At 44.0% G+C, this 24345-nt stretch overlaps 1 protein-coding gene across 2 annotated transcripts in view; it reads left to right on the plus strand.

Annotated features, from left to right (window-relative positions):
* The window catches only part of MAP2K1 (mitogen-activated protein kinase kinase 1), a 112558-nt gene that overhangs the window by 57108 nt on the left and 31105 nt on the right, over positions 1 to 24345 (plus strand). For both annotated transcript variants that reach the window (XM_050796005.1, XM_050796006.1), the window contains exons 4-5: positions 5413 to 5490; positions 6500 to 6551. In XM_050796005.1, the coding sequence (XP_050651962.1) occupies positions 5413 to 5490; positions 6500 to 6551 (130 nt within the window). The remainder of the gene's footprint in view (positions 1 to 5412; positions 5491 to 6499; positions 6552 to 24345) is intronic.

Raw genomic sequence — 24345 nt, forward strand, 5'->3', positions numbered from 1 at the left:
CTGCAACCTCTGCCTCCTGGACCCAAGCGATCTTCCCCCCTCAGCCTCCCGAGTAGCTGGGACTACAGGCACATGCCACCATGCCCGGCTCATTTTTGTATTTTTAGTAGAAATGGAGTTTTACCATGTTGCCCGTGCTGGTCTTGAACTCTTGGGCTCAAGCAATCTGCCTGTCTTGGCCTCTCAAAGTGCTGGGATTAGAGATGTGAGCCACCACGCCTGGCCCTGGGAATGCGTTTTGCAGTAAATTTGTGTTATCAGCATTGGTTGAGCCCTGTCTTCTAAAGCACTCAGCCGGGGGCTGATCTTCCCTAGAAATGAGCCCTGTGTGTACTGCCCAGTCTGAATGTTGAGACCCAAGGAGGGAAATGAATGCTTCCCGATCAGAACAGGAATGCTTTTGTCTTTGGGGAAGGAGATTCCTGCTCACGTGGTAGCTGAGCAAGCGGAGAACTAGGGACCCAGAGTTGATGGTTCTTTTGTAGGAATAAAAGCTTTTGAACTGTTATTTTTGTAAAGCATTTGTCTCTTCCATAGAAAACCTTCACAAAAGCACCATTGACTTACTTAATAATTGGCTTCTAAAAATAAGCACAATTTCAGCAGCTTAAGGCAAGGACTTGGCAACAGTGAATTAGAATTAGAAAGTTGTATGGTTAGTTGCAGGCAACCCTGGGGAAGCCTGACTGGCTTATGCCCCTTACATTTGGTAATTCCATTGTTCACATTATACTCTGCTTGTAGCTTCGTGGAGTTTGTTAAAGGGAAGAGAGCCAATGTTTCCTTTTTGTTTTAAAATTAACTAATTAATTAATTTTAGAGATAGGGTCTTGCTCTGTTGCCCAGGCTGGAGTGTAGTGGCATAATCATAGGTCACTGTAACTTTGAACTCCTGGGCTCAAGCAATCCCCTTGCCTTAGCCTCCCAAGTAGCAGCTAGGACAATGATGTGCATCACCGTGCCAAGCTAATTTTTATTTTTTGTAGAGAGAGAGTCTCACTACTATGTGGCCCAGGCTGGTCTTGAACTCCTGGCCTCAAGCAATCCTCCTGCCTCGGCCTCCCAAAGATTTGGGATTACAGGCATGAGCCACTGCACCTGGTCTATTTTTTCCTTTTTGATAAAGATATTTCTCCTACCATCCCCCAGGGGAAGTGTAAACCAAGACAGTTACGTGGGCTGTCCCCTGTCCTAGGCTGCATTTGGGGTCAGTTGAGAGGTAGTGCTGGCTGGGCACAGTGACTCACACCTGTAATCCCAGCACTTTGGGAGGCTGAGGCAGGAGAATTGCTTGAGCCCATGAGTTCGAGACCAGCCTGGGCAACAAAGTGAGACTCCCCATCTACAAAAATAAAAAAATAAAAAATACCTGGGTGGGGTGGCATGTACCTGTGGTCTCAACTACACGGGAGGCTGAGGCAGGAGGATCACTTCCTCCTCTGAGCACCGTTCTCTTCATTCAACTGTTTGTTCCATGTCTTGTTTCAGAGGAGGATTTAAAGTGCCTTACCTCTTACGAATATATTCTGTCTCCCTAAGCAGAGAGTGTGTTCTATCTTTATCTTACAGGTTTTTTTTTTTTTAAAGTAGTTCTTACATTTTTTAAAAGTAGTTCTTACATTTACAGAGGCATTTGATAAATGATAGAGGATGATGATAACTGCTCAATATAGATGGGATACTTTAGAAAATCCCATCATTGTTTGAGTTTTCAGGAACTAGGTCTACCTCTGAGGGTAATTTTTTTTTTTTTTTGAGACAGAGTCTTGCTCTGTTGCCCAGGCTGGAGTGCAGTGGCACGATCTCTGCTCACTGCAAGCTCCGCCTCCCAGGTTCATGCTGTTCTCCTACCTCAGCCTGCTGAGTAGCTGGGACTACAGGCGCCCGCCACCACGCCCGGCCAATTTTCTGTATTTTTAGTAGAGACAGGGTTTCACTGTGTTAGTCAGGATGGTCTCGATCTCCTGACCTCATGATCCGCCTGCCTCAGCCTCCCAAAGTGCTGGGATTACAGGCTTGAGCCACGGCGCCCGGCCTCTGAGGGTAATTTTAAGTTGCAAGTGGTAACTGGCTACATCTGAAGCCACAGGGGAACTTAACCTATTTCTGCCTTGATATATCAGGATCCTCTTAGCCAGGCAGTTCTTCAAGATCGCAGGTTAAAATGTAGAACCCGGCTGGGCGCGGTGGCTCAAGCCTGTAATCCCAGCACTTTGGGAGGCCGAGGCGGGTGGATCACGAGGTCAGGAGATTGAGACCATCCTGGCTAACATGGTGAAACCCCATCTCTACTAAAAATACAAAAAACTAGCCGGGCGTGGTGGCGGGCGCCTGTAGTCCCAGCTACTCGGAGGCTGAGGCAGGAGAATGGTGTAAACCCGGGAGGCGGAGCTTGCAGTGAGCCAAGATTGCGCCACTGCACTCCAGCCTGGGCGACACAGCGAGACTCCGTCTCAAAAAAAAAAAAAAAAAAAAAATGTAGAACCCTTAATGGGAGCCCCTGGTGTGTGAGCCCTGCAGAGCCTGGCTTCATACCATACTTGTATCCTCTCTTGTACTCTCTTTCCACTGCCTCTGTCCGGCACCCTATTCGTGTCATCTCTTCTCCTTACCAGTCTCTCTGCCTCCAGAGTCTTGTCTGTCTCCCTGAGCTGCTATGATTCTTTTTTTTTTTTTTTTTTTTTGAGACGGAGTCTCGCTCTGCCGCCTAGGCTGGAGTGCAGTGGCCGGATCTCAGCTCACTGCAAGCTCCGCCTCCCGGGTTCACGCCATTCTCCTGCCTCAGCCTCCCGAGTAGTTGGGACTACAGGCGCCCGCCACCGCGCCCGGCTAGTTTTTTGTATTTTTTAGTAGAGACGGGGTTTCACCGTGTTAGCCAGGATGGTCTCGATCTCCTGACCTCATGATCCGCCCGTCTCGGCCTCCCAAAGTGCTGGGATTACAGGCTTGAGCCACCGCGCCCGGCCTATGATTCTTATCTTTAAACACTCAGGTTGGATTCCTTTACTTCTGCCTCCATAAAGTCAAGTCCCAGTTCCTAGGTGGGGTTCTGGTCACAGCTGGCCATTTCCAGCTTGATCTGTCACTACATCTCTTCTTGCACCAACAGTGAAATGACCACATCATCCCAGGAGTACTCAGCAACTCTGCTTTGATCTAATGCGTCTCCGCTTTGATCTTATTGCAGTACTCTGTTCTTCTCTCCCTTTTCTCTTCCTCTTTTCCAGGTATAGAAATCATGCTCATCCTTTGAGTAATATTCAGCTCAAATGCCATCTTTTAAGAGAAGTCAGAATTACTTCTCCCTTCTTCTGCATGTCTGTATCACTTTCCTATGCCATTATGGTTTCATTGTTAATATTGCGAAAAACTCCCAGACCGTGTTTTTTCCTTTACTGTCACACCGCAACAATCAACACAGAATACTTCTCTGACCAAAAGTATGGAGGGATTTTCTCTACACTCTAAGCAGCTGACGCCAGCTGGGTGTCTTCCTGTTTAATTCTGACACTGTCTACCAGAAGATCATGTCAGATCCCATAGATTCAGGGCTCAGTCCCCAAGACTCCGCCACCACCAATTTCAAGTCTGGGCCTCCAAAACGTCCAACTGATTTAAGTTGGGACTCCCATGATCCTATCTATCTTTGGGTTCGATTAATTTGCTGGATGGGCACACAGAACTCAGGGAAACACTTAATTTTACTGGTTCATTATAAAGGACATTGTAAAGGATGCAGGTGAAGAGACACACGGGATAAGGTATGGGAGTGGGGTGCGAAGCCTCCATGCCTTCCCTGGGCTCACCACCCGCCAGGAACCTCCATTTGTTCACTTTTCCTGAACCCAGCCTTCTGGGTTTTTTTTTTTTTTTTTTTTTTTTTCTTTTTTTGAGACGGAGTCTCGCTCTGTCACCCAGGCTGGAGTGCAGTGGCCTAGGCTGGAGTGCAATGTTGCGATCTCTGCTCACTGCAAACTCTGCCTCCTGGGTTCACGCCTTTCTCTTGCCTCAGCCTCCTGAGCAGCTGGGACTACAGGCGCCCGCCACCACGCTCGGCTAATTTTTTGTATTTTTATTAGAGACGGAGTTTTACCATTTTAGCCAGGATGGTCTCCATCTCCTGACTTTGTGATCCAACTGCCTCGGCCTCCCAAAGTGCTGAAATCACAGGCGTGAGCCACCGTGCCCTGCTGCGTTCTAGGTTTTTATGGCAGCTTCATGAGGTCAGCATTCCTTCCCCCAGCATATAGGGCAGGACCCTCTCGGGGAAGGCGTTGAGATCCACAGTTAAAAAGGTGGGAGGTAGATTAGAGTCCTGCTTTGGGGCAGGTGAAAAGAGGGCAGGAAAGATTCTGAGGCCTATTCCTGAGGCCTCACACACTCAAAGTTACAACAAAAGACTAAGGCATACCTGTAATCCCAGCACTTTGGGAGGCTGAGGTTGGAGGATCGCTTGAGCCCAGGATTTCAAAACCAGCCTGGGCAACATAGGGAGACCTCATCTCTATTAAAAAAAAAAAAAAAAAAAAAAAAAAAAAAAAGAAAAGAAAAAGATTTGAAAAATGAAAAATAAGACTGTAACAAGGGCACATGGGAGTTATGAACCAGGAACCATAGATGAAAACTTTTATTTATATATATATATATAAAATAATACCACAGTTATATTTTATTGAAAGTTGCATATTTCCCCTGTTAGTAAATGTATTGAGGGCAGAAACCAGCTGTTTTTCATATATCTGACCCCCATAGAAGCTAACACAGTCTGTGGTACTTTGTAGGATTTGTGGAGTGAATTATTGCTTTCTATGACATTTTTCTTTGGATTGATAATTATGATTTATTAGCACAATACCAAATGTACCTTGTGACATACATGATAGTGATAAAATGGCCAGCATTTGTTGAGCACTTATTATGTGCCATATGTTGTTCTAAGTGCTTTATATCTATTAGTTGGTTTAATCCTTATATAGCCCTGTGATTATTATAATAGCCTAGTGATTATTATCCTCATTTTGCAGGTTGAGTTACTTAGTCAAGTTCCCCAGATAGTAAGCAATAGTGTTGGAATTCACATTTATAGTTTGCTTCTAGAGCCTGCACCCCAAACCACTATATTATATTGTTATTTCAGTGCAAATCAGGCCTTTTTGTGACTACTTAATTAGTAATTGAATGATATTCATGGGATTAGAGTTGTTATTTGACACCTCCCACAGTGGTTTGCATTCATACCATATTTGATGTCAGCAATAAACCAATGGGTGCTTACTCTTAACCTTTTAGGAGGATTTGCCCGAGATTCACTTTCCTCATGAGGTTTAAACATTCATTTTCTTCCCGAAACTTATCCCTTGAAAGAATAGTTGGAAACATTGTCACTAACTGGTCTGGTATTCTCATTCTTAGGATGGAGGTTCCCTGGATCAAGTCCTGAAGAAAGCTGGAAGAATTCCTGAACAAATTTTAGGAAAAGTTAGCATTGCTGTGAGTATGTTATGAAGGTTTTCTTCTAAGTTCCTCATTGATAAGTTAATGAGTTGGTAGGAAATGAACAAGAAAGGAAGATGGGATGTCAATGAAGGGAAAGTTTATTTAAAAAAGCGGCATTTTCTCAGTAGACTCTTCCCTGTTTGGAGTCTATAGACACTGTTGTCTCTCTCGCATTAGAATGAGAAATGTGACTTCCTTTATATTAAAATCTGTGTGTCTTGAAAACCAGGGGCCAGGCACAGTGGCTTGCACCTGTAATCCCAGCACTTTGCGAGGCCGAGGTGGGAGGCCCAGGAGTTCAGCTCCAGCCTGGGCAACATGATGAGACCTCACTTCTACAAAAAAATAAATAGCTGGGCGTGGTGGTGCACACGTGTAGTCCCAGCTACTTGGAAAGCTGAGGTGGGAGGATCACTTGAGACTCAGCTGCAGTGAGCCATAATCCATAATTGTGCCATTGCACTTCAGTCTGGGTGACAGAGCGAGACCCTGTCTGAAAACAAAACAACTCTATATACCATGTAAAAAGATGGTTGCTTGATAAGGCAGGTTAAGAAAATGAAACAAAAGAATAAAAAATAAGGGGCTGGGTGCAGTGGCTCGTGCCTGTAATCCCAGCACTTTGGGAAGTGGAGGCGGGCAGATCATCTGAGGTCGGGAGTTCGAGAACAGCCTGACCAAAATGGAGAAACCCCATCTCTACTAAAAATACAAAATTAGCTAGGCATGGTGGTGCATGCCTGTAATTCGAGCTACTCAGGAGGCTGAGGCAAGAGAATTGCTTGAACCCAGGATGGGGTGGTTGTGGTAAGCCAAGATTGCACCATTGCACTCCAGCCTGGGCAACAAGAGTGAAACTCTGTCTCAAAAAAAAAAAAAAAAAAAAAAAAAGGAGGGCAAATTTGTGATGATGATAAATGAAGTATTTTCCTAGTGTATTTTAAAATAGATTATTTTTCTAATCACCAGTATTTTGTCGTCTTTTACATTCCCGTTCCTCTAGGTAATAAAAGGCCTGACATATCTGAGGGAGAAGCACAAGATCATGCACAGAGGTAAGAAGTTATTTGCTAGTTGTTGTGCTTTGAATTTTAGATATAATCCAAAGGTTGTTGCTTCCTCTTTTTTGTACGTTTTGTTTTCATGTAAAAGCCTTTTAATAACATGTTAAATCTTTTATTAAAAGTCATTGTTTAGTTTGGTGGCTGGGGCAGCAATTCCTACCCTCTTTTTGGTCTTGCTACACCTGTTGCCTGTAACTGTGATGGACATAGTCATAGTCACCCTGGAAGTCCAGCTAAGAGCCTCAGCCAGAACTTGGTTATCCAGTCTCCGGTGTCACTTTTCACTGGACTAGATTGTGCATATGCCCAAAGTCAGGACTGGCCAGCTGCATATGAGTTTTGCTATAAAAGAAACTGATTTATTGCTCGGTGCAGTGGCTCACACCTATAATCCCAGCACTTTGGGAAACCCAGGCAGGCGGGTGAATCATGAGGTCAGGAGTTCGAAACCAACCTGACCAACATGGTGAAACCTTGTCTCTACTAAAAATACAAAAATTAGCCGCCAGCCATGGTGGCGAGCTCCTGTAATCCCAGCTACTTGGGAGGCTAACGCAGGAGAATTGCTTGAACCCAGGAGGTGGAGGTTGTGGTAAGCTGAGATTGCACTGCTGCACTCCAGCCTGGGCGACAGAGCAAGATGCCGTCTCAAAACAACAACCGGAACAACAACAAAACACATTAAAAAAGAAATAAACATTTATTTTAATAAAGGTACACATAGTCTTAACCATGTGAGCATACCATCTTAGGCATTTGTCCAAGATAAAAGATAACATATATCCACACAAATATTTAAAGAAGCTGTATTTCTTGTAGAAACTGAAATATCCTTCAACAGGCAAAGAGAGAAACAAATTGTTGTATATCTGTACAATAGAATACTCTTCAACAATAAAAATGAACAGACTACTGATACACGTAATGTTGAATTTCAGGAACATTTATGCTGAGTGAAAGAAGCCAGACACAAAACAGCCCAAACTATTTCCATTTATATGAAATTACAGAGAGAATAACAACAAATCCATAGTGGCAGAAAGTAGATCAGTGGTTGCCTGAGGGGTCTAGGGAGAGATTAAAGGGGCATGAAGGAACTTTTTGGGGTGACACAAATGTTACATCTTTTTTTTTTTTTCTCAAGAGCACAAATCCACTTATATTTACTGACTTCTCATTAGTTTAAATCCTTGAGGGGGGCTGGGCACGGTGGCTCACGCCTGTAATCCCAGCATTTTGGGAGGTTGAGGCGGGCGGATCACCTGAGGTCAGGAGTTCGAGACCAGCCTGGCCAACATGGCGAACCCTCGTCTCTACTAAAAGTACAGAAAATTAGCCGGGCGTGGTAGCAGGTGCTTGTAATCCCAGCTACTCAGGAGGCCGAGGGAGGAAAGGCTTGAACCCAGGAGGCGGAGGTTGCAGTGAGCCGAGATCGCGCCACTGCTCTCCATCCTGGGTGACAAGAGTGAGACTCTGTCTAAAAAAAAAAAAAAATCCTTGAGGGGTACAACATCACTTGGATTCCTTACCAGGAAGAGAACTTCAGAATTTGGCACAAACTATGCCACTGGTTCTGTGGGCCCAAGTTACCTTTCTCCAGATTACTCTGGTGTTGTTTGGTTTGCCGCCAGGAGTTAATGTATTGTTCTTTGCTTTGTATTCGTAAGCGCATCTCTTTCCCAAATAGAATTGTGTTTCATCTCGGGCATAAACACTTTCAACTTTAGGAAGAACTGTCTGCTCCCTTTGGTTCCAGATACCCTGCTTATAGCCATCAAAAATGGCCTTGCACCACAGCCTTCCACATATTTCCTTTTAGAAGTCCTGTTCCCAGCAGACCTCCATAGGATCCAAGATGGTAGGAAGGGCAAATGTTACATCTTGACAATGGTGATGGATACATGAGTATATACATTCGTTGAAAGTCAACTGTCCACTAATGTGACTGCATTTTATAGTATATAAATTATACCTTGGTATAGTTGCTTTTTAAAAAGATGAAGCCAGAGAACAGGAAATTGGTAAACATAGTGCTGTCGGCCATGTCCCTTCTGCCGCAGCACTGTCAACAGTGACTAGTGTAGGGAGGAGAGCTGAAGAGGGGATGAGTGGACTAGGGTGGGCTGGTGGAACTGAATGGACAGCTTACAAACCCCATAGAGTAGGTGATACATCACAGGTGAGCAAGCTGAGCACTAAGTGGAGCCACCTTTGACATGGCTGACTCCTGGATGCATTTTTTTTTTTTTAACGTCCCCCTTCTCTCCCCTAGTGTTCTTTTTGTTAGTCTTACTTCTTCCAGATACTGAGCTTTCAGGTCAAGGTCACTTAATTATGACAGTGTTTGCAAGTGTTGGAGGGTGTTCTGATTCAGTAGGTCTGGGGTAGGGCACAGGGACCTGAAAATTTAAAAATAGGCAATTAGCTGGGCATAGTGGCTCATGCATGTAGTCCCAGCATTTTGGGAGGCCGAGGCGGGTGGATCACTTGAGGTCAGGAGTTTGAAACAAGCCTGGCCAACATGGTGAAACCCTGTCTCTACTAAAAATACAAAAATTAGCTGGGCGTGGTGGCACATGCCTGTAATCCCAGCTACTCAGGTAGCTTAGGCAAGAGAATTGTTTGAACCTGAGGGGCAGAGGTTGCAGTAAGCTGAGATCATGCCATTGCACTCTAGCCTGGTCAACAGAGACTCTGTCTCCAAAAAAAAAAAAAAAAAAGTTTAATTGTAAAAAAATATATACATAAAGTTTACCATTTTCTCAAGTTTTCAGTGTATAGTTCAGAGGCTTTAAGTATATTCAAATTGTTGTGCAGCCATCGCCACCATCCATCTCCAGAACTTTTTTCATCTTGCGGACCTCAAGCTCTGTATCTATTTAACAGCTCTCATCAGGTGTGGTGACTGACGCCTGTAATCTCAGCACTTTGGGAGGCCGAGGTGGGCAGATCATCCAAGGTCAGGAGTTCGAGACCAGACTGGCCAACATGGCGAAAACCCCGTCTTTACTAAAACTACAAAAATTAGCTAGGCGTGGTGGCACACACCTGTAATCCCAGGTACTTGAGAGGACAGGCATGAGAATGCCTTGAACCTGGGAGGCAGAGGTTGCAGTGGGCTGAGATTGTGCCACTGCACTCCAGCCTGGGCGGCAGAGCAAGACTCCATCTCAAAAAAAAAAAAAAAAACAAAAAAACCCCCACTATTTCCCCCTTTCCCCATCCGTTGGAAACCACCAATCTACCTTCTATCTCTATGAGTTTGACTACTCTAGGTACCTCATGTGAGTGGAATTATGCAGTATTTGTCCTTTAGGTACTGTCTTGTTTTAGTTAGAATAATGTCTTCATAGTTCATCCATGTTATATGATGTGCTAGACACTGGTTCTTAAGTTAAGTGCTAGTTCTTATGCTGTGGTCCATAGCCACACTTTGGGAAACAGTGCATTGGGGGTAGAATGAGTAGCTAGGTGGGCTGTCTAGAAAGAGGAGTAATGGCAGCTTGTCCCTAGTGGGATTTGTGGGGAGGAAAGAAATAGAAAATGAAGCACAAAGAAGAAAGTTGTACAAATGTTCCCTCTCATTCCAGGGAAAATTTCTCAAAATATTGAAAAATTTCTGTCCGTGATAGACTTGTAGTTGGAATTTGCATGACCAGCTTACAGCTTGTACATATGGTTCAGTTTTGTGCATCTATTAATTTCAACCTGGGGCCGTCAAACTGCATTGTTAAGAACTACAGACTATTGGCTGGGCGCGGTGGCTCACACCTGTAATCCCAGTATTTTGGGAAGCCGAGGCGGGTGGATTACCTGAGTTTGGGAGTTGTAGACCAACGTGACCAACATGGAGAAACCCCATCTCTACTAAAAATACAAAAAATTAGCCGGGCGTGTTGGTGCATGCCTGTAATCCCAGCTGTGTGGGAAGCTGAGACAGGAAAATCGATTGAATCTGGGAGGCAGAGGTTGCGGTGAACCGAGATTGCGCCATTGCACTCCAGCCTGGGCAACAAGAGCGAAACTCTGTCTTAAAAAAAAACAAAACTAGCCACTATTCTGACAAGAGCTGAGGAAACTCAGAGCTAACATTTAAAAAGAAAACTAGACTTCCTCTTCTGAAATTATTAGGAGTTACTGGTGAAGGACTTGCCCTCTCACCATAAACAGCTATAAAACTGAAAAACATACATGTGAAACAGTTGTAATCAGACTCTGAACAACAGATAAGGTAGGACTGTGATCAGTGAGAGATAAGAAACAGAAGCAGTAATCCCTATGATTGCTTCAGCTTTTTGCCTGGAAGTACTTCTTAAATCCTACCCCCATCCCCCTTTTTTGAGACAGGAACTTGCTCTGTTACTTTGGCTGGAGTACAGTGGCTCGATCTCAGCTCATTGCAGCCTTGAACTCCCAGGCTCAAGCAATCCTGCCACCTCAGCCTCCCAAGTAGCTGGGACTACAGATGTGCATCACCACGTCTGGATAATTTTTAGATTTTTTGTGGAGTAGGGATCTGGCTCTGTTGCCCAGGCTGGTCTCAAATTCCTGGACTCAGGTAGTCCTCCTGCCTCAGCCTCCCAAAGTGCTGGGATTACGGGTATAAGCCACTGCATCTGGCGTATAAATCCCCTCGAGTCTGTTGGTGAATACTGATCTGCACATGTGCAGGGTGAAAGTCCATCAGACCGGACAGAAAATTACCAAGGAGCTATATGTTGAACAATTCCCGGAGTTTACACGGGGCTGTGAGAAGTTCAAGTTCCAACCATTCAGAATGGAAAGCCATAATTGAACATAAATGAAACGCAATAGAGACCCCAGAAAAGTCACCTTAGTTACCAGGTTAAACTGGCTCCAGGGAAAAGTTTTTAAAAGCTGTCCAATAAAACAAGTCTCTGAAAGGTCAGTCTGATCTACAAGTTACTTAACAACATGGCAAAACAAAGTTTAACACTCGAAGACAACAGAATCCAAACACTCAAATTCAGTGTCCAACATCTAATAAAAACAATTACCAGACTGGCAAAGAGGCAGGAAAAGCCAAGCCATACCAAAAGAAAAATCAATCAGTAGGAAGAGATCCAGAAATGAAAGAGATAATGGAATTAGCAGAAAATGACTTTAAGAGATATGAGGCCAGGTGTGGTGGACCAGCCTGGGCAGCATAGTGAAACCCCATCTGTACTTTAAAAAAAAAAAAAAAAAAAAAAAAAACAGAAGAGATGTTATAAATATATGCGCAAGTATTTAAAGGGAAAGATGAGTATATAGGCAGAGAAATGGAGGATAAAAAGAACCGTGAAATTTCTTTCTTTTTTTTTTTTTTTTTTTTGAGACGGAGTCTCGCTCTGTCGCCCAGGCTGGAGTGCAGTGGCAGGATCTCGGCTCACTGAAAGCTCCGCCTCCCAGGTTCAGGCCATTCTCCAGCCTCAGCTTCCCGTGTAGCTGGGACTACAGGCACCCGCCACCACGCCCGGCTAATTTTTTTGTATTTTTATTTTTAGTAGAGAGGGGGTTTCACCATGTTAGCCAGGATGGTCTGGATCTCCTGACCTCGTGATCCACCTGCCTTGGCCTCCCGAAGTGCTGGGATTACAGGCGTGAGCCACCGTGCCTGGCCAGAACCGTGAAATTTCTATGGATGAAAATTTCAGTATCTGAAGTGAACAATTGATTTTCTTGTGCAGATTAGTCCCTACGTAAGAAAGGACCAGTTAACCTGAAGATGCTCTAATAGAGCTATAGAAACTGAAGCACAAAGAGGAAAAGACTAGAAAGAGATAAAGAGCAGAACCTCAGAGACCTGTGGGACAAGATTCAAGTAGTCTAAGTTACATGTAATTGGAGTCTGGGGGAAAGGGCAAGAAAAGAATGAGACCTATGGGCCAATTTCAGAGGCAGGTAAGACAATGTCATGCTGATGAACATACAAGTAACTGGAGTCTCAGGAAAGGAGGGGCTGTGCTGGCAGTAAACAACTGGGAATTGATGTGAGAAAAAAACAGTTTACCATAATATCAAAAAATAGGAAATACTGAGGGACACATTTGACAAAAGGTATCAAAACCTTAATACCAGAAACCACAAAACATTCCTAAGAAAATTTAAAGAAGACCTAAATAAATTAAAGAAGGCCTAAATAAATGGAGAATTTAAAGAAGACATGAATAAAGATGTTATTGATAAGAAGACTCGTGTTGTTAAGGTAACAGTTTTGCTTTAAGTGCTAACCCTATGATTGCTATGTAGGCAATTGATATATTAATTGATCTGTAGATTTAAAGCCATCATATTGAAAATCCCAGCAGCCTTTTTTGTCAAATTAACAAATTATATCTAAAATTTACATGAAAATGCAAAGGACCTGGAATAGCTAAGACAACATTGAGAAAAGAAAAAGCTGGGGACTTAGACTACCTGATTTTAAGATTTATTATAGCTAGGTGTGGTGGTGCATACCTGCATCACAGCTCCTTGGGAGGTTGAGGCGGTAGGATCACTTGAGCCCAGGAGTTCTGGGCTGTAGTGTGTTAATGCCAGTTGGGTGTTTGCACTAAGTTCAGCATCAATGTGGTGACCTCCCATGAACAGAAGACTAACAGGTTACCTAGGGAAGGGTGAACTGACCCAGGTTGGAAGTGGAACAGGTCAAAACTCCAGTGCTGATTAGTAGTGGAATCACACCTATGAATAGCCACTGCTCTCTAGTCTGGGTAGCATAAGGAGACCCTGTCTCTTTAAAAAAAGGAAAAAAAAGAAAATTATTATAAAGCTATAGTTATAGAGTGTTGTATTGGTGTAAAGACAAACATAATAAGTCAGTAGAACAGAATGAAGAGTCCAGAATTAGACACATACCTATATAGTCAATTGATTTTTGGCAGATGAAATTCCAAGGTAGTTCAATAGGGGAAGGATAATCTTTTTAACACATGATGCTGGAACAATTAGGTATGCATATGCACAAAGATGAACCTTGACCATTACCTATTACCACATACCATATTCAAAAGTTAACTCACTGTAGATCATAGGTCTAACTGTAAGAGTTAAGGCTATAAAAACTTCTAGAGGAAAGCACTGGAGACTATCTTAGTGACCCATGTTTTGGCAGTTTTTAAATGGGAGAAGGCATGCCCTAGGTAGAAAAATCAATCAATTGAGAATTTTATCTATACCTAAAATATTTGATTCTTAAAAGATACTGACAGGGCTGATGTGTGGTGGCTCATACCTATAGTCCCAGCACTTTGGAAGGCTAAGGCAGAAGGGTTGCTTGGTCTATATAACAAGACATCATCTCTACTAAAAAAAGAAAAATTTAGCTGGGCCTGATGGTGTGCGCCTATGGTCCCAGCTACTTGGGAGGCTGAGGCAGGAGGATTGCTTGAGCCCAGGAGTTCGAGGCTGCAGTGAGCCATAATCTTTCACTCCAGCCTGGAGGACAGAGCAAGACCTTGTCTGGTGGGGGTGGGGAGTGGTGGAAAGACACTGACAGAAATGGAAAGACAAGCCACAGACCAAGAGATGATATTGGCAAAACATATATCTGACAAAGAACTTTATCTAGAATATTTGATGAAGACCTCTTATAACTTAGTAAAAAGAAACAACTCAATACAAATAGGTAAAAGATTTGAACAGACACTTTACTAGAGAACTTTAATAAAGATACTTTACACTGCTGGTAGGAATGTAAAATGGTATAATCATGTTGGAAAACAGTTTATCAGTTTCAAAGATGTTAAGCATTTACTGAATATACATTTAGCTATTTCACTCCTAGAATTTACTGTAAAGAAATGAAGGAATATGCCCATTCAGATACTTGTACATACACGTACATAGTAGTTTTATTTGTAATAGCCAAAAGATATCCATTAACAATTGAATGGATAAATAAATTATGGTATTTCCATACTATGGCATACTGCTTAGCAGTAGAAAGAAGAAACCATTGATACATGCAACAAGACCTGGATGAATCTAAAGAGAATTATGCTGAATGAGAGAAGTAAGACAAAAAAGGATACACATGATTCCATTTATGTAAAATTCTAGAAACTACAAACTTATCTTTAGCGACAAAATGCAAATCGGTGGTTGCCCAGGTACTGAGGGCAGGAGAGAAAGGAAACAATTACAAAGGAACAAGAGGAAGCTTTTGGGTGTGATGGACATGTTTATTATCTTGATTGTGGTGATGGTTTTACACACACACACACTAAATGGTACGTTTTAAGTGTATGTAGTTTATTATATGAAAACTACATATCAGTAAAGCTGTAAAATAAGTTGCTGAACACCAGTAATAAATTCTTAAAAACATTCAGAGAGAGGACAACCATTTTGGAAAACAGGTTTTTTTTTTTTTTTTTTTTTTTTTTTTTTTTTTTTTTTGAGACGGAGTCTCGCTCTGCCGCCCAGGCTGGAGTGCAGTGGCCGGATCTCAGCTCACTGCAAGCTCCGCCTCCCGGGTTCACGCCATTCTCCTGCCTCAGCCTCCCGAGTAGTTGGGACTACAGGCGCCCGCCACCGCGCCCGGCTAGTTTTTTGTATTTTTTAGTAGAGACGGGGTTTCACCGTGTTAGCCAGGATGGTCTCGATCTCCTGACCTCGTGATCCGCCCGTCTCGGCCTCCCAAAGTGCTGGGATTACAGGCTTGAGCCACCGCGCCCGGCCGGAAAACAGGTATTAAAATTTGTTTTAAAATTAAATTACACCACCATCAACTGCACTTATTGGTATTTACCTAAGATAAATGAAAACATTAGCTCGTGCAAGGACTTGTTACACAAATGTTCATAGCAGCTTTGTTTATAATTGCCCCAAATTAGAAGCAACAAAAATATTGATTACCAGATGAGTGGATATATACTGATATATTCAAACAATGGAGTACAACTCAGCAATAAAAACAAACTATTGATACATATAACTTCAGTGAATCTCAGAAACATACTAAGGGAAAGAAGCCCTGTACAGAAGAGTACATACTGTGAGAGCCTGCTAATACGAAATTTTAGAACAGACAATCCACAGTAACATATGGCAGATCAGTGACTGCCTGAGGGTCTAGAGGTGGGGATAGTTTAACATCAAAGTGCGTAAGGGAACTTTTCTGGAGTAATAGAAATACTAAATCTTGTTTGTGGTAATAGGTTCACAGGTGTAAACATTTTTGAAAATGCATGAAAGTATACACTTAAAATGCTAACTGTAGGCTGGGTATGGCTGTTCACACCTGTAATCCCAGCACTTTCGGAGGCCAAGGTTGGTGGATCACCTGAGGTCATGAGTTCGAGACCAGCCTGGCCAACATGGTGAAATCCCCATCTACTAAAAATACAAAAATTAAGCTGGGCGTGGTGGTGGGTGCCTATAATCCCAGCTACTTGGGAGGCTGAGTCAGGAGAATTGCTTGAACCCAGGAGGCAGAGGTTGCAGTGAGCCGAGATTGCGCTATGTCCGGCCTGGGCAACAAGAGCGAAACTCTGTCTCCAAAAGAAAAAAAAGAGTGCTAAATATAGAAAGCCACCTGCTTTCTAAGTGTATTGGCTGCCATCTTGTCCTCTTTTTACTGACAAGAAAGCATCAATAAGAAGTAGTCATTGGTTTGAGGGGGAAACAGTTTTTCCAGCAGTTTAGTCCTTAATCTGTGGCTTTTTAAGACCTCTGAGTTCCATGTTAGAATATTTTAATGTATTAGTTTCTTTTTTTTTTCTTTTTCTTTTTTTTTCTGAGACGGAGTTTTTGCTCTGTTTCGCCCAGGCTGAAGTGCAGTGGTGCGATCTTGGCTCACTGCAAACTTCACTTCCCAGGTTCACGCCATTTTCCTGCCTCAGCCTCCGAAGTAGCTGGGACTACAGGTGCCCACCACCACACCCAGGTAATTTTTTTTTTTTTTTTGAGACGGAGTCTCGCTCTGTCGCCCAGGCTGGAGTGCAGTGGCCGGATCTCAGCTCACTGCAGGCTCCGCCTCCTGGGTTCAAGCCATTCTCCTGCCTCAGCCTCCCGAGTAGCTGGGACTACAGGCGCCCGCCACCTCGCCTGGCTAGTTTTTTGTATTTTTTAGTAGAGACGGGGTTTCACCGTGTTAGCCAGGATGGTCTCGATCACCTGACCTCGTGATCCGCCCACCTCGGCCTTCCAAAGTGCTGGGATTACAGGCGTGAGCCACCGCGCCCGGCCTAATGTATTAGTTTCTAGGAAATAGGAGTAGCTGAAAGGAGAGGAGAAACGAACATTTCTTAAGCACGGAGTTATGTTCTAGGCTGCAGTTGACATATGCAGTCTACCACTGTGGAAGGACGAGTGAGGTCAGTGTTGTAGGAGCATCTGGTGGAGTAAAGGCATCCCATCCTCTGTGAAATGGAGTCTGCGTGCCTACTCAGAGGTTGCTGTGAGGATTAAGAAATTACATATGGAAAGCAACTGGCAAAATGTTTTGCATATAGAAAGCTCTAACAAATGCTAATTGCCTTCCCTGTTTCTTTATATGATTTATAAGGAAACTAAAAACCAGAGTGATTAAAACCTGAGCTTTGGTTTCTATATGTGTAAAATAGGAAGTTCATCTATTTGTCTCTCATTAACCTGTAAGTTTCTTCAAATCTGGGAACACGTCTAATTGCTGTGTATGTATCTTCAGTCCTGAAGATGATAGTAGGAAACAGTTGTTCTTTGAAGGTTTGTTACATGGTTGGATGTATGATTAACTTGTGCCAGAACACACAGGAGTCAACTTGTGAAACTGGGTGAAGGACCCGTGTCTCTTGCTCTTAATACAGTGTTTCTTTGTAGTCCTGTGTTTTTCTCTACTATGTACCTACTATGGAGCATGCCCTGTGTTTTTCAATGAAGAGCTCTAACTTTATTTCTGCTCCAAGGAGAGGGAGGTTTCAGCACATTCCTGGAACAACCAGCTTTCTTTTCCCTTCCGCCTAGTGCTGCCCCCACCATCTTAGGGCTTTCTTTTGTGACTTCACCAATTGTTGCTCTTTGGCATGAAGAGCTGCTTTGTGAGCCAGATGGGTCTCTGAACAGATGTCTTTAGTGGAGAGTTTACCACTTGCACAGCCAAGAAAGGCAAGTCACTAGAAGGACTTCTGTGTGGGCTGGCCTGGCTGCTCAGCATTTCAGACTCCTGTTGTTTACAAGTCTTCTGCAGAAGCCCTGGAAGAATTAACTGTAAGGCCTGGACTGTGGAATGGTACTTGTGCACAAGCAGTTCCCGAGCAAGCAGCACAGTGAGTAAATGATTCCTGGAAACTTGAGTTCAGGTGAAAATGAGAGAGAACAGTCTCCTTGTCCCTGCGTATGGGCTTCCTCATGGCCAGTTCTACCTCTGGTCTAAATATATTCTTCCCTGATGAAATTTCAACTTCATTTCTTCTTCTGTCCTTTAGGAAAAATAGGGAAGAGTAAAGAGGTCTTTTCTCTGCCTCAAATTTTTGTTTGTTCTTATTTGTTGATATTTATTTGCTGGAGATAGCTTACTGTTTTTTTCTTTTTCTTTTTGAGACAGGGTCTCGCTGTGGTGTCCAGACTAGGAGTGCAGTGGTGCAGTCATGGCTCACTGTAGCCTTGGCCTCCTAGGCTAAAGCAATTCTCCTGCCTCAGCCTTCCGAAGTGCTGAGACTACAGGCATGAGCTGCTAGGCTAGACTTGATTATTTCAATTACCATTTGCTATGTAACAAGCCTCCAAAACTTAGTAGATTAAAATAACAATTTACTACTTTATACAATTTATTACTTTTTCTGTGGGTTGGCAGGTCCTCTTTCTCCATCCTCTGTGAGGCTAAAGCCCTGGTTTCTTCCAGTAGCAAGTGGGGGTAAACCTTAATACTTAAGTACCCTTTAAGCCTCTGCTTATGTCACGTTTGTTCATGTCCTGTTGGCTAAAGCAAGTCATGTGTTTCAAGCCAAGATTTAAAAAGTAGAGTGAAGTCTCCATCTCTTGTTGGGAGGAGCTATGAAATATGGTAGCCCCTATTTTTCCACTCTATCACAATGATAAAGTTGAACGTTCAAATCGTGACTGTGCTACTTATTGTGTAACCTTGGATGACTCATTTAACTTCTCCAAACCTCAGGAAAAGAGAGAAAACAGAACCTACCTAAAGGGTTGTGTGCAGATTAATTAACACATACAAAGCACTTAGAATAGTGCTTGACACGTAGTAGGCACTTAATGCATTTTACATGTTGCTTAGATAAATTGGTAGAGGTTTTTATGATTACCAGCAACAGAAACCAGCCTGACTTGGTTTAAGCTTCTTAAAACTTATTCATTAGGAGGATCCAAGGGAAGTTCAGAGAGTCCTTTGAAAAGCTGATCCTACAAACCACGGTAGGGTAGGAACCAAGGCTACTCTGGTTAGGAGGTTGGCTCACTCAGGCAGAAAAATAGCTCCCTGGCATACAACTGTAACAGTGCTATTGCTGCTGGGCCAACTGTCCTCTCCTAGCCTCGTTTAGGGGGTAGGCACGGGCTCAGTGACCTCCCAGACGGGTCCAGAGTCATTGCCTCTGAAGCATCCACTCTCACCACAGTCATGCAGATGTCAAGGGACATCATCCTCTCCTGCTCAGTGCTGGGGGCTAGTTGGTGGTCCCATTACCTAGTCCAGGTTGAAAGTGATTTCTGGGTGTTCCCTGCTCTAATTAAAACTAATGTACAAGGCCGGGCGCGGTGGCTCAAGCCTGTAATCCCAGCACTTTGGAAAGCCGAGGCGGGTGGATCACGAGGTCAGGAGATCGAGACCATGCTGGCTAACATGGTGAAACCCCGTCTCTACTAAAAAATACAAAAAACTAGCCGGGCGAGGTGGCGGGCACCTGTAGTCCCGGCTACTTGGGAGGCTGAGGCAGGAGAATGGTGTGAACCCGGGAGGTGGAGCTTGCAGTGAGCCGAGATAACAAAGGTGCTCTGGGGCCAATGTTTTGCTCTTTCAAAGCATTCACTGTAGGTAGGATTCTTCAAATATAAGTTTTCATAGAATCTTGAAAAAGGCAAGCAAATTACATCAATTTGATTCATACATTCCTTCTTAGAAATATGTCAGTGATTTAAAGGTAGGTATTCCCGTACTTACAAAGTTTTTTTTTTTTTTTTTTGAGACGGAGTCTCACTGTGTCTCCCAGGCTGGAGTGCAGTGGCGTGATCTCGGCTCACTGCAAGCTCCGCCTCCCGGGTTCACGGCATTCTCCCGCCTCAGCCTCCCAAGTAGCTGAGACTACAGGCGCCCGCCACCACGCCCGGCTAGTTTTTTGTATTTTTAGTAGAGACGGGGTTTCACCATGTTAGCCAGGATAGTCTCGATCTCCTGACCTCGTGATCCACCCGCCTCGGCCTCCCAAAGTGCTGGGATTACAGGCTTGAGCCACCGCGCCCGGCCACAAAGTTTTAAGTGAGAAGTGCCTCCTGGTATTTTGAGGAAGGTTAGCTGTTTTCAGGTACCATTTAGTTACTGTTTTTCCACCGAGGTTAGTAGCCTTTTGAACATTTTTTGGTTATCTTTCTTCAACTGGGTAGTATGTCCTGGTCCTAGTTTGGTACATTGCCTTGGTTGTACACATGGTAGCTTTCCTACATTTCTAATATGTCTGCATCAGGTGGGGACAAAAGCAAGCACGTTCTCACCCTCATTCCTGAAGTGATTTGTCTCTGCCATAATGGAGCAGGACTTCTTGGGCAAAATAAGTTCAGCTTGGCTAGCTCAACTGGTCCACTGTGATTTGTCCTGGTATTATACAGAACATTGCATTCTATTTCCCCTGGGTGTTCAAAGGGAGAAGCAATCTGTGCAGTTTAGCCTGGTGTATGTGATTTGTGAGCTGTTGATCGGGGTGGGTATAGAGCTGTTACCCCTTTGGGGAGTAAGTTTCTCTGAAATCTCTGGGTGACATTCTGACGTCATAGGTAGGTACAGGTATATGCTCCTCCGTGTCTATTCGCCTACCTCCTCACAGTCTTTTCCCCCATCAAAGAGAAGTAATTCATTTTGTAAAATATTTATAGAATACCTGCCAAGTGCAAGGTACTAGGTGAATTACTCGTTAGGCATAGAATGGGCTCATAAATGAATTGTGCCCTCCAGGAGCTGAGTCTAATGGGAAAGAGACATATCTGTAAATGACTCTTGCATGTAGTGGAACACAGCCAGTATCATTGTTTTGTGCATGAATCACTACCCTGCCAACTTTCAAACAGAATCCGATGTGACATAGTGACATAGTTTATTAGTCAGAATTCTTTGGTGTGGCAGAAACCCAACTCAAGATTACTTTTTTTTTTTTTTTTTTTTGAGATGGAGTCTTGCTCTGTCGCCCAGGCTGGGGTGCAGTGGCCGGATCTCAGCTTACTGCAAGCTCCACCTCCCGGGTCTACGCCATTCTCCTGCCTCAGCCTCCCGAGTAGCTGGGACTACAGGCGCCCGCCACCTCGCCCGGCTAGTTTTTTGTATTTTTTTGGTAGAGACGGGGTTTCACCGTGTCAGCCAGGCTGGTCTCGATCTCCTGACCTCGTGATCCACCCCTCTCGGCCTCCCAAAGTGCTGGGATTACAGGCTTGAGCCACCGCGCCCGACCAACTCAAGATTACTTAATCAGATGAGGGAATGTATGGTTTGGGTCACCAAGAGGTCGGAAGGCAGGGATGAATATGAGGTTGAAATGATGGCCTCAGGTCACCTCTCATCTTTGTTCATTCTTGTGTGGGCTTCCTTTTCAGTCAGATTCTCTTAATTGGAGGCAGGATGGACCTCACTAGCCCCAGACACATCTAGTCCTTAGTGCTGCCTATCCCAGGGAAAGTACTCCACCCACTCTTCCTGGCATCCAGATCAGCGCTTGAACCACTGATTGGCAATGCCTCTGCTTGGAGTGCTTGCCCATTCCTGGATCATTCACTGTGTCCAGGGGACTAGTGTTGCCTGGTGGGCCACCCTGGGTTATACACTCACCACTGTGGCACAACAGATGGCGCCTCTTGGTGAACACCCTAGCAGAAACACTTGATGCTGGGGAGGAGCGTATCCCAAATGAAAACGAGGGGCTTTGTTACCAGGAGATGCGGAGAATGAATGGGTGCTGAAAGCAAGCAAATTTGAAAAAAGTTTTCCCCCTACAAATTCTGTTAAGCATTGGGTCAGAAAGACAAAACACTAACATAGGATGAAAACAACAAGCCGTTAACACAGGTGTGAGCAAACTGGTTCATGGGCCAAATTTGGCCTGCTGCCTGTTTTTGTATGGCTTGCAGGCTAAGAATAGTTTTCAAAATTTTGTGACATGTAACAATTATACAAAATTCAATTTATTATTATTTTTATTTTTTTGAGACCGAGTCTCACTCTGTCACCCAGGCCAGAGTGCAGTGGCATAATCTCAGCTCACTGCAACCTCTGCCCCTCAGGTTCAAGATATTCTCGTGCCCCAGCCTCCTGAGTAGCGGGGATTACAGGCATGTGCCACCATGCCTGCTAATTTTTTTTGTATTTTTAATGGAGACAGGGTTTTGCTATGTTGCCTAGCCTGATCTCGAACTCCTGGGCTCAAGTGATCCATCCACCTTGGCTTCCCAAAGTGCTGGGATTACAGGCATGTGCCACTGTGCCTGGCCGGAAATTCAGATTATTGTGTCCATAAATAAATTGTAATGGATCACAGCCATGCTTGTGTAAATGTTGTCTGTGGCTGCTTTTGTGCTGTAATGGTAAATTTGAGTAGTTACTTGTGAAAGAGATGACTGTGTGGCCCTCAAAGCCAAAAATATTTACTCTCTGGTCCTTTACAGAAAAAGCTTCCTAACCAAAAGGGGAAAGAGAATACCTTGACAGAGGAAGCTTTAGAATTTAAGCACAAAATTGGGCTTTTAAGCACCAAACTACGGTGGCTGTAGCCTGTAATCCCAGCACTTTGGGAGACCAAGGTGGGTGGATCACCTCAGGTCAGGGGTTCGAGACCAGCCTGGCCAATGTGGTAAAACTGTCTCTACTAAAAATACAAAAAATAAGCCAGGCATGGTGGCAGACGCCTGTAATCCCAGCTACTCAGGATCCTGAGGCAGGAGAATCGCTTGAACCCAGGAGGCAGAGGTTGCAGTGAGCCGAGATTGTGTCACTGCACTCCAGCCTGGGTAACAAGAGCAAGACTCCGTCTCAAAAAAAAAAAAAAAAAAAAAAAAAAAAAAGAATTTAAACACAGAACTAAACTTTTAAATGCATCAGTTTTAAGTTCTCAAGGAAAACATGATAGGTGACATGGGTAGGAGAGAGGATTATTTTTCCTGATACCGGAGCTCTGAAAAGAATTAGCTGCCAAAATTTATATTGAGGCTTTTCATCCAAAGCTGAACCAAGTAGGTAGTTGTGCTGTGAGTTAAAAATGGTTGGAGGTGGAGAGGGTGCTAGGATACTGCTCTCTTTCATGCTATTTAAAGCAATAATTTGCATTGCCACCCTGCCATTCTGAACCTGCTCTAATTATCAAGGCCTTATTTTGACTAAGACCCTGAAAAAGCATTGCATGATTTAGATCAATACACAGTTCATCCAACTTGAGCCTGTGAATTATTTCTGCCTTGAAGTTGTTAGCTGATAAAGATCAATAAATGCTAAGAACAGTTTTTAAATTATAACTCAACTTGTTTTTCTTTTCCTTCTATCTGATGAAACCATGTGTAAGCTAGATTTTTAAATTTTATGTATTTATGTATGACATGTATGTATGTATGTATAAATGAATGAATGACAGGTCTTGCTGTGTCACCCAGGCTGGAATGTGGTGGTGCGATCATGGCTCACTGCATCCTCCACCTCCCCAGCTCAAGCGATCCTCTCACCTCAGCCTTCTGAGTAGCTAGGACTACAGACGTGTGCCATCATGCCTGGCTAATTTTAAAAAATTTTCTTTTGTAGAGATGGGGTCTCTCTCTGTTGCCCAGGTTGGTCTTGAACTCCTGGGCTCAAGTAATCCACCTGTCTGGGCCTTCCTAAGTGTGGGATTACAGGTGTGATCCACTGTGTTCAGCCGCCAGCTTAGATTTTTGAGGGGTACATAGCCCACTATAATTGGATGCCTCTCTTCAGAGCCAGAGTAGCTTATTATACCTTGGGGCCATCCTGCTTGGAGTGTGCCTCAAAAGTGTTCCTTTATTCCCTAGGTCAGAGAGTTATGTAAAAACAGGGCTCTCAGGTCAGAATGAGATTTAAGGCTTCTGCAGAGCCTATATGAAAGTGTTTTTGGGCCGGGCGCAGTGGCTCACACCTGTAATCCCAGCACTTTGGGATTACAAGGGGGGTGGATCATGAGGTCAGGAGATAGAGACCATCCTGGCCAACACAGTGAAACCCTGTCTCTACTAAAAATTAGCCGGGCATGGTGGCACGTGCCTGTAATCCCAGCTACTAGGGAGGCTAAGGCAGGAGAATCACTTGAACCTGGGAGTCAGAGGTTGCAAAGAGCCAAGATTGTCACTGCACTCCAGCCTGGCAACAGAACGAGACTAGTCTCAAAAAAAAAAAAAAAAAAAAAAAAAAAAGAAGTGTTTTGGGGCTGGGCACGGTGGCTCACACCTGTAATTCCAGCACTTTGAGAGGCCAAGATGGGCGGATCACTTGAGGTCAGGAGTTCGAAAACAGCCTGACCAACATGGTGAAACCCTGTCTCTACTAAAAATACAAAAAAATTAGCCAGGCATGGTGGCAGGCACCTGTAATCCCAGTTACTTGGGAGGCTGAGGCAGGAGAATCGCTTGAACCTGGGAGGCGGAGGTT

The sequence above is a fragment of the Macaca thibetana genome, chromosome 7 (assembly GCF_024542745.1).
Source record: "Macaca thibetana thibetana isolate TM-01 chromosome 7, ASM2454274v1, whole genome shotgun sequence".
In the NCBI taxonomy this organism is placed as follows: Eukaryota; Metazoa; Chordata; class Mammalia; order Primates; family Cercopithecidae; genus Macaca; species Macaca thibetana.